The 15,433-nt window shown below is 38.7% G+C and overlaps 1 protein-coding gene across 1 annotated transcript; it reads left to right on the top strand.

Moving 5' to 3' along the window:
• The first annotated feature begins 121 nt into the window (after positions 1 to 121).
• On the top strand, positions 122 to 15,235 carry NUDT21 (nudix hydrolase 21). The gene is made up of 7 exons (XM_003998050.6): positions 122 to 397; positions 2,845 to 3,045; positions 3,949 to 4,012; positions 8,669 to 8,758; positions 12,800 to 12,875; positions 13,497 to 13,611; positions 14,898 to 15,235. Exons 1-7 carry the CDS (start codon positions 282 to 284, stop codon positions 14,917 to 14,919), a joined length of 684 nt encoding a protein of 227 aa, XP_003998099.1. The 5' UTR covers positions 122 to 281; the 3' UTR covers positions 14,920 to 15,235.
• The last annotated feature ends 198 nt before the right edge of the window (positions 15,236 to 15,433 follow it).

Raw genomic sequence — 15,433 nt, 5'->3', positions numbered from 1 at the left:
AGGAGGAGCCCATTCCTGATTTACCAATGGAAACTCCAGATATTGAAGTCATCTCATCAGCGATTGGCCCAGTGGTGCTGGGCTAGGCCAGCCACCGCCTCTCCACTTCCTGCCGCCAGACGCTCCGGATGCACTTCCGGCGTGCCTTTACCTCCTCTTGCGCTCTCATGTTAATGGCGGGTGGCGTCTGCTGAGGAGAACGCGAATAACCGCTCCCGGCACAGGGAAAGTCTCCCTGCCTGCCCCATTTCCTCTCGCCGCCAGTATTCGAGCTAGTCAGCATGTCCGTGGTGCCGCCCAATCGCTCACAAACCGGCTGGCCCCGAGGGGTCAACCAGTTCGGCAACAAGTACATCCAGCAGACGAAGCCCCTCACCCTGGAGCGAACCATCAATCTGTAAGTGCGGCCTGGCCTTAGCGCGCTGTCTTCGCGGGCACTCCCTTCCTCTTTAGCGCTCCTAAAGACTCCAGGTCTTCTGACGCGTCCCTGGCCCTCGGCGGGCTCCACGCCTCCCCACCATCTCCAGTCCCGCTCGCGGACGCGCGCTTTTGAAGATCCCTCGGGGCCCTTTCCTGGTCCTCGGGCGCCATGGGGTTAGAGTCCTACTTGGGAGGAGGGTTTTCCTTTTCTGGAGAGAAGGCTTGCTCCCCTGCCCCTCCGTTCAGTCATTCTAGGAAAATCCCAAGTTTGTTTTGAACTCACCCCCTCCCCACGTCTCCAGAGGTAACCTACTGGAAAAGGTGTGTTTATTTTTCCTGTCCAATGTTTCTGTTTTCACATCACGTTTGTGGTATTGTTTGTGTGTTTTTTTTTATCTGGTATGAATGGTGTAATGTATCGTTTTTGCAGTTTTCACTTTTCTGTAGCGGTAAGCTTTCGAGATCTCGGTATGGAGCTTAGGTTTAGATTTTTTCTCTTAACTGCTTAATTGCATTTGGGCTCTTGAATGCAGCACATTTTATTCCTGTGTTCAGAACTAGCTGGCTTACCTATGCATTCACCTGCGGCATTGACTGCCGCAGCGACTGGAGTCAACCACCGCGTAGGCCCCAGCTTAGGGTGGATTCTGTTAGGGTTGGGCTTTCATTCAGACCGTGGAGGGGACCAGCCTGCAGCCCCAGAGAATCCACTGTGGCCTGCGTTTTTATTTTCAACACTTTTCTGTTTAAGCCCTTCAAGTCCTTGCGTGTCGATGTCACTCACAAAAGTCATCTTGCAGTGGCGGGTAATTGGCGTTTGGGCTCTGTCTTGATCAAGAAATTGTCAGAATATCCTTTTTCTTTTCTTTCTTTCTTTCTTTCTTTCTTTTTTATTTATTTATTTTTTTTTTTTTGCTTTAAATAATATCTTAGAGTTTGTGACCCACCGTGGTGCTGACCCTAATGGAGGAAAGTAGCCAGTTTATACTGGTCAGTATTTATAAGGTACAAGAATTTACTGATACTGGTGTTTCCATGAGAAACTTTAAGTGTTTCTCTATTTTACATTCAAATAAATGAACTTGTTCCCTTCAACAGTGATTTGAAATGGAAAAGATGGTGGTGGTTATTGCTTTATTTGGCAAAACAGGTGCTGGCTTGGAAAGTTAGATAATAAAAATGTTAGGTTTATTAAATCTGTAGGTAGATAGTGGTGTATGTACAAGCTAATATCTCTAGCCAGTACATTAGCATAATAGCAGTTTAATTTCAGATCTCTTCTTCAAAACATCTTCATAAGATTTCCATGAAGTGGAAAAGGTAATTTTTTTTTTTCTTTTCATGTGAAAGCACAGCTTCTGGATTACTTTGGTAATTAGAGCTAGGGCGCACGGTTTTCTCTTGAGTTAACTTTATTTCTGGACCAATTTGCATCAAATGACTATGTAGAATTAACTTGGTGAAATGTTTTTATTTTTGCCCCATGAAAGTTATGGGTTGATGGGAATGCCTGGGTGGCTCATTCAGTTTAAGTGTCCAACTTTGTGGCCAAAGTCATGGTCTCAGGGCTCTTGAGTTCAAGCCCTGTGTCAGACTCTGTGCCTACAGCTCAGAACCTGGAACTTGATTCAGTTTTCTGTGTCTTCCTCTTTCTTTGATCCTCCTCTGCTTGTGCTCTCTCTCTCTCTTAAACATAAATAAACATTAAAAAATTTTTTAAAAAGTTGTGGGTTGATGAATTTACAGAACGTTTCCTCTCCTGTATAAATACAGTATTCAGAAAAAAAATCACTGATGTGAACTCATTTCACCAGGGTGCGTTATAATCTAACTTGAAAACAAGTCCTCTTCCCCACAATATACTTTATTTTAGGAAATATTGCATAAATGCCTACTTTGTATCAGGCACTGGGCATAATGCTTGGTGTACAATGGAGAAGTCCCTGCTTTGCTAACTGAAGAGATGATGGAAAGTAGTGGCTCATCTTGTAGAAAAATAAGTATTAGTCTTTAACACCTATAGTTAATAGAATTTCTGATTAGATTGGTAGAGGAGCCCTAGGGAGCATTAGCTAGGTTGTCGATATTAGTGTGGCAGCCGTGATAAAAAACCAGGGGAGTACCAGACATCCAGGTGGCCACTTCTCTAAGCATTTGAGGGCCTTAAGGATGGTGTTGTCTATAGTTGAAAGTTCAAGTGTGGGTAGCAGCTTGATCTAATGGAAGCTCTGACTTTATAGTCCAGAGAGCTGGATTCTAATCTTTGCTGTCACATTAACTAGCTGTGTAACTTTGGACAAATCCTGTGTCTCTGAGTACAACATATACACCTTTATACCATAGTTTCTTTATCCGTGGTTGGAATCTGTCATGGTAAATTATTGTCTTCAGTTCTCACGTAAGATGTTTGTCTTTGGATCACAGGTACCCTCTTACCAATTATACTTTTGGTACAAAAGAGCCCCTCTATGAGAAGGACAGCTCTGTTGCAGCCAGATTTCAGCGCATGAGGGAGGAATTTGATAAAATTGGAATGAGAAGGACCGTAGAAGGGGTTCTGATTGTCCATGAACACCGGCTACCACATGTGTTACTGCTGCAGCTGGGCACAACTTTCTTCAAATTGTAAGTGTCACTGGAAATTAACAGCAAGACAACTTTTAGGATTGCTGTTTTATGCAGCTTTGGAATACAGTTTTAGACCTTAGTCATTTATTTCCGCAAACAATACTGTTAATGGAGTCTTCAGAAAGAGGAATTCATAAGTCATTTTCCTCCAGGGTAGTGCTCATTTATTGCCTAATTAGAAATCTGCATGTGTCTGTATATTGCTAATAATTGAGCCTGATAGAAGCCCTGCACAGCAAGTAAGTCCAAATTCAATTTCTAGGTATCATTGTAGCATTACTAAGAACAATTGATATTATTTCTTTCTTAGGATGAATAGTGTTTATTTTTCTTAAAATGACTTACATATTTATAGATAACTATTTAGTTTTATCATTTAAACTTATAAATCTCTCAGTATTATACATTTAGTCCACAACTATTTGACCAGATTATACCAAAAAGGTCAAATCCTTAGATAGGAATTCTTGAAAAATGTCCCATTTTTCAGACCTAAAGAATGTGGCCCACTGCCTCTCTGGGCGAATGTCCCATTTTTCAGACCTAAAGAATGTGGTCCACTGCCTCTCTGGGCGTTTCTAGAATCCATTTTCACCAGATAGCTTCCAGAGAGAAGAGATTGGGATGGACTCATGGCCAGCAGTTATATTTGTTATGTTACATGTTTTGTTTGTTTAAAACTAGGGTTTGTGTACTGTTAGTCTGGTGACTTAATACAATGAATTCAACTTTCTAGCACATTCTTTCCCCTCCCTTTACATTTGTTTGCTTTGATTGCCTTAGGCAACATTGAAATATATGTTATTCAGTTACATGATAGAAATTAAGCATTATTTTTTTTCTTCCTGTTACCTTAAAATTGTATTAAGTTGAAAGCTGAAATTCTTAACTTTTATACAGACCTGGTGGTGAACTTAACCCTGGAGAAGATGAAGTTGAAGGACTAAAACGCTTAATGACAGAGGTATTTTTCCATTTAACCACTTTTGCAGTTTGATTCTTGCCCTGAATACCACCAACTTAATGGATAATTAGGCATTTTATCTCTTGTGGAAAGGATAAGTTTATTTTGAATAGTTTTCAATAAATAAAACATAAACAACAGTGTTACTACAATGTTTAATTTCTGCAAGTTGATCTTGTGCTTTATCTTAACTTTTTTTGTTGTTGTAATGTTGTTCTAACAATAATGGTTAATAAAAGCCAACATTTATTGAGGACTTATTGTGCTAGGCACTGTTCTGAGTGCTTTACATGCAATAACTCCTTCAACCATCACAACAGCCCTTGGAGGAAGTACTATAATTAATCCCATTTTACCCATTGGGATACTGGGCCCAGAGGTTCAAGTAACTTGCTTGACGTTTACAGCTAGTATGTCATGTGGCTGGAGATTTGAATGTAGTATTATTCCAGTGTAGACCGCTATAGGGTTTTGACAAGAGAATGATTACTGCTAAATACCTATTTTCGTTTTTGCACTTTCATCTTTTAACCTTTACTCAAATTGTGCCACCTTTTAAAAGCACTCTAATGTCTGCCTCTAAAGACTAGGGGCCAAATGTATATAGATGCTCGAGATTTTGAGATTGCAGGTTGTTTTCACTTTTTAGCATGCAATCCTTCCCTCTTTAATTGCAAAACTAATATACGTTTTGTGCCAAAACCTTGGCAGATACAGAAAAGCAGAAGGAGAAACAAAGCGAAAATCACCTGTAATTCTACCACTTTGACCTACTGGTTTATCTTTCCAGTATTTTTTCTGGTGCATTGTAACTTTTAAATATTGTGCTGTGCTTAGACTTCCATTCATATGTGGTTGATTGGACCTAGTTGCTTAGCTCAGCTCCTTCTCAAAACTCCACCAAAAAGGAAGTAAAGAGTTTTTGTTTTTTTATTTAAGATATAAAGTCAGTAGGATTGAAGGAGTGTAAGATGAGACAAAAGCGAAAAAGAAATTTTAGGAGCTAGAAAGCAGATGGGCAAGTCACATCTGTCTTAGCAGAAACTCTCAACAGGAAGGTAGCCCAGGACCTAGCACTACAGAGCAAAAGGTTGAAGGATTGGAAGTGCCAGGTGCCCATGAAAGTGGGGGCATGCATGGACTGAAAACTGGGTTGATTGACAGTTTGTATAGGACATATTTCTATATCTAGGTCATCTTCCCTACTCTGTACAGTTAGACAGACTAGCTGGTGATTGATTGTCAGTAGCTATTCACTCAGAGAACACTAAGCATTGAAAAAGTAGAGGAGATGAGAATAAGTGAGAGTTTACATCCTCAGTAGTGAGACTTCTAGACTTCTACTAGACTCATAAAATGGTGACAACTAGGCTTACATACGTACTCTGGGCTGAAGGTTGGAGGTTTTGTTTCTGGAGAAAGTGGCCAGTCCAAAACAAACAAACAAACAACCAACCCTCCAGATGATAGTATTTGAGAATCTTCCCAAAGAACAGTGTGATCCTATCACAGAGAGGTGATAGTTAAGCATCTTATTGCTTTACTCCTAATTGTGAGCCAGGCTTTTGGAGAAAGTGTCTTAAGAAGAAAGAGAGTAAAAGAAGCAAATGAAAGTCAACAGAAACAGAAAACTCAGCAACAAAATTATGACTCGTATTTTTGGTGTGATGAAAGGAGATAGCTCATGTGTGGAACACTGTGCCATAAAAAAGACTATTCAGCCAACAAGAAAGAACCCATGATATTAAAATGTTAGCAGAAACAAAAAATCCAGTAGAGGGTTAAAAGATTGAATTGGTAAAATCTAGAAAGTAGAATGAAAAGGTAAAACAAAGGTAAGAAAAGACAAAATTAGTGGGTCATTCTAGAAGGACCAGAATAGATTATAGATAAATAGAACAAAGGAGGAATAGCAAAACAATAACTCAAGAAAATTTCCCAAACTCAAATAACATGAGTTTTCAGATGAAAAAAGACCTATTGGCCTTCCCTCTATAATGAATGTTAAAAGATCCATGCAAAGGCATATCATCATGAAATTTTATTTTTTTTATTTTAGAGAGAGAGCATGTGGGCAGAATAGAGGGATGGTGGGGGAGGGAAGAGAGATAATCTTAAGCAGGTTCCATGCTCAGTGCAGAGCGCAACACAGGTCTTGATCCCATGACCCCAGGATCATGACCTGAGCCAAAATCGAGTCAGATGCTCAACCAACTGAGCCACCCAGGCGCTCCTGAAATTTTAAGTACGTAAGGATAAAGAGAAGATCCTAAAAACTTCCAAAGTTGGGGAGGGGAGGAGAGACAGGAATTAAATCCAAAGCATCAAAATTAGAGATGGTATTGTCTTCCTAGAAATAACACCGAAGTTAAAAGGTCTGGGAACATGCCTTTGTAATTCTGAGAGAACATGATTTCTGTCATAGAATTTTCTGTCTAATCAAACCATTAATCAAATGTGCAGGTAAAAAATTTATTTCTAGACCTACAGTTTCCAGAAATATATCTCTTGTACCTTTTCCCAGGAAGCTCCCGGGAGCTTCCTGGGAGGGTGTTCACCACCAAAATGAAAGAAAAAACTAAGAAGATACAGTATTCAGAATATAGAGAGGATCTAACAACACAGGAAAGAGGAAAAGGGAAGTCCTAGGCCTCCAACTGTGAGGCAGGGCTGAGAGCATCTACAGAGTGGTGGAGGATATAGAAAGTCTGTCAGTGGGGCGCCAGGGTGGATCAGTTGGTTGAGTGACGTCAGACTTTCGATTTTGGCTCAGGACATGACCCTGGGGTCATGGGATTGAGCCCTGCATTGGGCTCCAAGCTAGATGTGGAGCCTGCTTGGGATTCTCTCTCCCTCTCTCCCTCTCTCCCTCTCTCCCTCTCTCCCTCTCTCCCTCTCTCCCTCCCTCCCTCCCTCCCTCCCTCCCTCTCTCCCTCCCTCCCTCTCTCCCTCCCTCCCTCTCCCCCAGTTGTGTGTGTGTGCTCTCTCTCTCTCTCCAAAACAAAACAAAAGTGTCTTAGGAAAAAATGAAAGTGATAGAATATTTGATGTTTTGAGAAAAAATTTAAATTCTTGGGAGAATGTGGAGATGAAGTAGTGATAGTGAATGATACGGATATATGAGATAGTTATTAACTCTGAAAGAAAAGGTTAGTTGCGTAGTAACAAAATGTAATTACGGTTTACTAAACACTCTGGTATGTCTGATTCACCTAGTTACAGTAATTTAAGTACCGAATATAAACTTAATCAAATGGTGGAGGAGAAAGTATGAATGGAGGATGTAATTTTTGAGATCCAAATTCTCACCCACAGTAGAGGGTGTTAATGGTTTTTTTTCTTTAGGTTTATAAAAACATAATAAGGTAATCAAAAAATGCCAAAAAGAATGCATTGAAAGTGTAACTGTAGTGGAGAATCCTGATAAACACTACCTCAGTCGGGTGATCAAGATTAACATCAGTGAAAAGTCCTGCCGATAGAACGTGCCCTGATGTGATGTGATGAGAATGGTACTTTAGCTCTGTGGTCTTCCTCTCCAAACTTCCCAAAATCTATAATCCCAGTCTAATTGAGCATTTTGCAAAATATCTGATCAGTGGTCCTTAAAACTGTGAAGATCATCAAAAACAAGGAAACTTTGAGAAACTGTTAACAGTCTACGGGAAAAATTGTGCATAATTTAAATGTAGCTTAGAGGAGATTCTGGGACTAGAAAAGGACATTAGTTAAAAACTAAGGATATCGCAATAAAGTATGGGCTTCCAGTTGATTATAAAGTATCCGTATTGGTTCCTTAGTTGTAACAAACGTGCTGTCCTATTATGAGATGTTAATAATAGGGGAAACCGGGTATGGGATATATAGGAAGTCTGTAGCATCTTTGCATTTTTTTTTTTTTTTTCAGTAAATCTGGAGCAGTTTTTTGTTCGTTTGTTTCAAGTTTTTATTTAAATTGTGATTAACATGTATAATATTAGTTTCAGGAATAGAAGTTAGTGATCCATCAGTTGCTCATTACAACAATAATACCCATCACCCATTTATCCCATCATCCTGCCTACCTTCTCTCCAGCAACCCTCTGAAACTTAAACAGTTTATTTAAAAACAAGGGGAATGCTTGTAAAAATAGAGGCAAGTATTGGAAAACAGCTAAGAGTTGAAAGTTGTAGCCAGTGGAAATTGGGAAAGTGGGACAGGGAACTTCTCATGGTAAACCTTGTAGAACCAAGTTCGACCAATAAAAATGTATGGAGTGTGATTTTGATTAAAATAACTTAAGTCTAATGTAATGCTGCACAGATTTATAAAAATGAGAATTGTGAATTTGGAACACTTTTTTCTATAATTTAGGTAGGTGGGTGATTTACATAAGCCTCAGCTTGATTCTGGAAACACTATTGTATGTATGGCATTGGCTGATGTAAGTAATTCATCACCTTTGGTTTTCCATGTGTGGTCAGGATGTAACAACAGATTGTTGGTCCTGTAGAGTTATGTTGATGCTAGATTGTCATTTTGGCACTCATAGTGTATGTCTTGGGCCAAGTGACACAGGTAATATTAGATAAAAAGTCATAAAGAGGAAATCTATATTTTCACAAAAGAAGGATATGAATGGATTGTTTATTGGGTGTCTTATTTCTTTTTAACAGATACTGGGTCGTCAAGATGGAGTCCTGCAAGACTGGGTCATTGATGACTGCATTGGTAACTGGTGGAGACCAAATTTTGAACCTCCTCAGGTCAGTGCTCATTTATATTTGCTGGGCATTTGGGTAAGTAGAAAACGAATTTAATTCTAGCCATTTGAAAAGAGTGTAGTAGAATTTGACTGGAAATTTTCTTTTCTCTCTCCTTAATTTAGATAAAAAATGAAAAAGCCAAGCATTTGTTCTTTTAAAGGAAAATTTCAGACATACAAAAGTAGAAGGAATAGTGAAAATACATGAATCCCATTACCTGTCATCCACAGGTTAACAATTAGCAACTCATGGTCAGACTTCACCTGCAACCCCATTTCCCCTGCCCTCACCTTGGATTATTTTGGAGCAAATCCTAGGTATCATTTGGAATGTAAATATTTCAGTATGTATTTCTAAAACACAAGGGTCTTTTTAAAAACACGACCACAATACACATTCTCACATTAATAAATTATTCCATGAGCTCATTAAATATGTATATCCCTTGACTAGTTTCAAGTTTTATTTTTATTTTGTTTTCTAATTTGTTTAAATTAGGATAGTCTCTTAAATCTCTTTTGGCTGGTTGGTTTCCTATTTCTTTTTTTCCTTGTAATTTATTTGTTAATGAAAGCAAGCTATTTAAAGTCTTTTGTGTTTCCATTGCTGATTGCATCTGCCTGTTGTCGTTGAACATGTAGCTCTTTGGCTTCTGTCCTATAAACTGGTAGTTAGATCAAGAGGCTGGATTTGGCTAATGAGGGAGTGCAAGGCTTACTTACCATAGGCAGTATATTGTTTATTGCTGCATAATAAATGATCCCCAAACTTAGCAGCTTAAAACAGCAAACATTCTTTATCTTCATTTCTCAGGTTCAGGCATCTGGAAGCTGCTTAGCTGTGTAGTTCTGGCTCATGGTCTCATGAAGTTATGGTCAGGTTCTCAGTGGGATTGCATCCCCTCCAGGCTGGACTCAGGCTGAAGGATCTAATCCCAGGTTCACACATGTGTTTGTCAGCGGGCGTCTCCTCCTGGACTGTTGGATTGAAGGCTTCAGTTCCTTGTTGGGTGTTGACCCGAGGCCTCTGTTACCGTGAGAGCGTCTCCACAGTGTAACTCCCAGTAAGGCAGCAGGCTTCCACTAGAGCTTGAGATCCAATATAGAGATAGTGACAGAGAGTGCTCAAGGAGGAAGTTGTGGTCTATTATAACCTAATCTTGACAGTGTCATACCATCACTTACTTCTGTATGCTATTGGTTGCACAAGCCAACATGGTATGTTGTAGGAGGGCACTGCACAAAGGTATGGATACCGGGAGACCGTGGGGGTCATCTTGGAGGATGGCTGCCTCCGATGGTATCGTGCACTTCCATCAGAAGTTTTTTAATGTCTGGTTGTCTCTTTCTGTAATGTTAGTGGCTCATTGATAATAGTTTTTTGGGTTTCATTACGGTTGTGATAGTTTTATTAAGGAAAACTTCTCTCATCAACTATTTGGTTACCGTGAGGTATAGTTTGTATAGGAAAGAATAGATGCGTCTTTTCATAAGAATGAATGAATTTATTAGTATTCTCCAAAGATGTTATTCAAGAGAAAGAATAAGACAAAGACTTGGGTACAGACATTTTGTTTGGGAAGTGATCCCAGAAAGCAATAGACTGATGGGAGAGGGCAACCAGAAACAGCAATAGTCAAAAAAAGAAGGGCACATAATTGATTTTATTATAACTGTGGGCAACTGGATCCTGCTGAGGACTGTGAGGAACCATGTGGAATGTACCAAATTGTTCCATCAGAAGGATGGAAGACTGGAGATTCATACCCCATTGGATAGGGGTTAAATTAACTCCCTTGCACTTTCATGTTGAGTCTGAACATTGGTTGATTTTTGGGGGCTTTGGAAATGCTTTGAGGCTGAAAAGCAGAGACAGACAGTGGCAGCAAGCTGGGAGCTTTCTAGCACTTCCCGACACAGCTGCCCTGAAATCTGAAGTGGGATGGGATCTGAGGTGGGTGATGAGGGGCACAAAAAGTGTGTTTCATTGACCTTTTAAAGTGTCATATGACCTCATGGGTTTAAATACATTTGTTGTGTTTTAATCCATTGTAATGATTGATGATGGTAATGATGTCCAAGTTTTCTCACCTTTAACTGATGAGAGCCTCTGATCCTGAATCCTATAGACAAGGCTCTATGACTTGGATACCTTCTTTGCATTATGTGGTGTTCCAGGTTAAGAATCATACAAAATATCAACCAAGTAAAGATTAAATTATTATGCCTGTCCTCTTCCTTCTGACTCTCTAGTATAGCTGAAGGATAGGAAGATAAGGCGCTGTGGAAGCTGGTGCTAGTACTCACTCCCTGAGGATTGTCCTGGCCTTAAGAAAGTATCCGCTATCTGGAAATAGTGAAGTTCTGGTCCAAAGATACATGAAACAATTATTTTAAACTTTTTATGGTTTCTTGAACATTCTTTGATTGAACTGGAAGCTCAGTAATAAAAGTTTTCCAGGCTACTTGCTAAATGCCCTCATCTCCCCTACCGAAGTGCTAGGACAGTTACTTTAATTCACTGAACCCTAGGGTTGGCTCTGCTAGCATGAGGTGTAACGCAGGTGTTGTGTGTAGGTGTTACGTGTTTATTTAATACACTTGGGGTAGTGGTTAGGTGTCAGTGGGAAAAGAGCATGACACCGTCTCCCTGTCTTTTTGTATAAAGTGCCCTTGGCTTAAAATAAACACCAAGAGGAAGACTGGAGAAGAAAGGCTTAAAAGAAAAGGAACATGTAGCCATAAGTAGAAGAAAATTGGGGTAATTAATGCCAGTCACTTTGGTTTGGTCATGGTGTGGGAGTTTCTGTTTTATGTGAACCACAGGTCTCCCGTAGCCTGTGCTATTCAAACTACTACTTACCTTTTTGTTTGTTACTGCCAGTGCCTGGTTTTCATGATCATGTAGGGCGCCTCCAAAGCCTGGGATGGTTGTCTTCGTTCATCATACTTTAGGGATGGCTGCGCTGTGTAATTATTCTGACTGGAATACTGAGATAATCCAGTGAGGGGTAGCATAGTGGGAAGTAACAGGCTTTTATAGTATGATGATGGTTGAATAGATGAGGTTGAATCCTGATGTCACTACTTACTTGTGTAATCTTGGGAAAGACCTTTAGCTTCTCAGTGTAAGTTCTTACATTAAATGGGGGGGATATTACCTTCTTTTGGCTGCCTCTGTTTTATCCTACTCTCCCCTTATATCTATTTTCAGCATTTTTCAATTGCCCTGCCCTCAAATACAACTCCCAAAGCCAAAGTAGATTTTTCTGAATGTATTATGGGGAGGTGCAGGAGAGATCTGTATCCCAGACTTTTAAAATTTGCTGTGTCAAAATTCTTTCTGAGGTTGTAGCCTCCCCTCTCTAATTTTCTTTAGAATCTCTTAAGTTCTCCAAAATATTTTCTGCATTTTCACAAGCAACTTGATTCTCTCCAGCTGATAGGACTCCCCTTCCACTGCTCGTCTGGTGTTCCTGAAGCGTGCATCCGGTGTGTGTGTGGCATCATTGGGGGAGGAGCATCTTGTCAAATACCTCATGGGCCATATTTAAACTTTTAATATAGCAAATGTGTCCACATCAGAATTCTAGAAAATTGAACTTAGTGATTTTTTTTTTAAAACAACTTTTATTAGAACAGTACTTAATGTCAGACTTCATTGGGTTGTAAATTTCTCAAGCTGTCAGTCCTACGACTGCATATTTAATTGACTTGAATGGTTTTCTACTTATTACGTTGTGTTTATTAAACATTTGTCTATTAGAACATCTGTTAGGTACTAGGTTTTGGTCAAGGCCAGACTAGAAGGGGTTCTAGTTCTCCCTAAAGTATACATTGTATTGGGAAATAAACATATAAAGAAATAATTGAAACCACAGGATACATGTTAAGTAAAATTGTGTTGGCATTATGAGAACTTAGTCTCTAAAGGTTGATATTTGATCGTAAGGTATGAAATGGAAGAAGTTGATAAATAAAGGTATGGAGTTGATTAAGGGATGTCTTGGCAAATACAAATTCTTCTCTTTTGCTATTTTAGTATCCGTATATTCCTGCACATATTACAAAGCCTAAGGAACATAAGAAGTTATTTTTGGTTCAACTTCAAGAGAAAGGTAAGTTAGTTTGTTTTTGAAAGCACCCACCTAAAAACTTTTGTAGAGTAATTTCAAGAATACTTCTATTGGTGTTTTCTCCACGTTCCTTAAAATTTTGGATTTATTCTGAAAATAAAAGCACATACTGTGTTTGTACAGAATTCACTAGTTTTTCTTATAGGTGTGCCAGTCATGCTATAGGGGGGAAAGTAAATTTAACTAGAGCATAAAATGCCATTTGGTGGCATTTTGAAAAAAATCTATTGATACATTGTAACAAACTGAAAATTTTAGATGATAGATGAACTGATTTTTTTTAATACCATATTTAGATCTGTTGTACATTTTAACAAATAATTATTCCATGTCTTAAAAATGGAATTAATAAATTATAAACCCGAGGCTCTGCTCTTCTCCTTGTTCCCAGGGCCAGCACTTCTAAGGTGCTCTTACTTGTTAGTAACATGAACTATAAACTTTGCCCAGAAGATACAACCAAAAAATGTGTTAATGAGAATTACCTTTTTCCTCAAAAGTTTCTCAAATGTAAAACCAGTGAGTGATGAATTTATGAATGAAGTAGAAGCAGTGATTGTATAAGAATTTACAGAAAATGAATACTGTTTTATTTTATTTTAGCCTTGTTTGCAGTCCCTAAAAATTACAAGCTTGTAGCTGCACCATTGTTTGAATTATATGACAATGCACCAGGATATGGACCCATCATTTCCAGTCTCCCTCAGCTTCTGAGCAGGTATAGAAAGTTGAACATTCTGTGGCTGATTTGTCTGAATTGCCAGATTTAAAATATTCTGAGCTGGTTGAGAAGGGGTAATTATGAATTTTGGTTTTTAAGGAAACTAACACGTAGATGGATTCATAGTTAATGTACAAGCCATAGAGTAAATATGACTGACTAAGAAGTCCCCAGACTCCTCAAGTTGCAGCATGACATTCTTGTAAATACCAGAAGTGTACCAGTGGTGCTCTTCCCCAAATCTGATTTATTTATTTTTTTACTGTTAAGATTGAAGTCTTCGTTCAAAGAAGAGATGGTAAAATGGCAGTCAGCAGTGTATAATAAAAACCAGGGAAATTATCTGTATAAAAATGTGGAGAATTGAATCTCTTGGTGTAATATGTTCTCTTTTGTCTTCAAAACCTGCTAGAGTTAGGCCTATTGGGTATGTGGGATTAAGTCTTGAATTTTGACATACATGGAGGTTTTTTGTGTTTCTTTTGGCAGGTAGAGTGATAAGTGCATTAAAAAAAAAAAGTTGGCTTGTACTGTTTGAGGAGCCTTCTATGGATAGGGATCGCAGAACAATGTGGTGGCTAAGAATATAGATTCTGAGGGTAGTGTTTGAATTTGAATTCTATCTTTAATAACTTCCTGGCAGTGTGACCTTGGACAAACTCTCCTGTTTGCTTGTTTCTTCACCTGTAAATCAGGGTGGTAGTCCCCACTTCATAGAATTGTGAGGAGTGAGTAAAATGATGCATCTGAAGTGCTTAACAATAGTGCCAGGCGCTTGGCAAATGCTGACATAAATATTAGTTCAAAAACATTTCCAGTAGTGATTTTGGCTTTCTGTGAAACCTTGTTGATTAGGAAATTGGTCTTTCTATTTTGTTACCTGAATCAAACTTTATCTTTTGCTCCTCTTGGTCTGATGATGGGTTAAAAGTTGAAGTATGACATATGAAAAAGAGCCCTAACATCACTTATCAGGTATCAGGAACTGTGCTGAATGGCAGAGTACCATGAGGTATAAAAATTTTTCTTCCCACAAGGAACTTGTTAGTGGATAATTAATCAAATGTACACTCTTAAATTTTGTTTTTAGTTATGAGTATTTAACAACACTTATTTAATGTGTAAGACCAGACAGGTGAGAGAAAAAGTATGTCTCCGTATAGAAAATGCCAATAATGTGAAAGGAGGGCAGAAATGTTCACATTTCTTTATCATCATCTACGGTAAAAAACTTTGTAAATTATGCTGTTTTTAATAAAGATATTGTTCTTTCTAAAATTCAGGTTCAATTTTATATACAACTGAATTCCTGCACAGTGGAGAAGTAAAAGAAGCCGTCTCTGTGAGCACAGCTATAACACATTGTAGAATAAACATGGTAGACAAGGTTTTTTTTGGTTTTGTTTTGTTTTGTTTTTTATCTCTTCCCCAATCCCTAAATTGCTACCTACTTTCTGTTTGAATAGTAAAGTTAATATGAAGAACTAGATAGTGGTGTAAACAAATGTGATAAAGTTTAATTTACTTTTGGTTCTACTCCTACTTTTTGTACAACATTAAAGAGTATGGACTTCTTTCTATTTGTATTTTTGTTTTTCACATTAAACTTGGAAAATTCTTACAGGTGAGGACTGGTTTTTTCCCCCCTCGTAAGCTGATGAATATTTAAAGACAATGGCAGATTTAGGTCAGTTGAGTTTATGGGACCCTTGTTCTGAGGTCATAGTTGGGGTATACTCCAAGACTGTGTTCTAGATTTTTGTGACGAGGAACCTATGTTATTTTTGGGAACTAGATTTGCTTGATGGATCCCAAGGTG

The sequence above is a fragment of the Felis catus genome, chromosome E2, assembly GCF_018350175.1.
Source record: "Felis catus isolate Fca126 chromosome E2, F.catus_Fca126_mat1.0, whole genome shotgun sequence".
NCBI lineage: Eukaryota > Metazoa > Chordata > Mammalia > Carnivora > Felidae > Felis > Felis catus.
The sequence above is the reverse complement of the archived record's forward strand: the minus strand, read 5'-3'. Positions and strand labels throughout refer to the sequence as shown.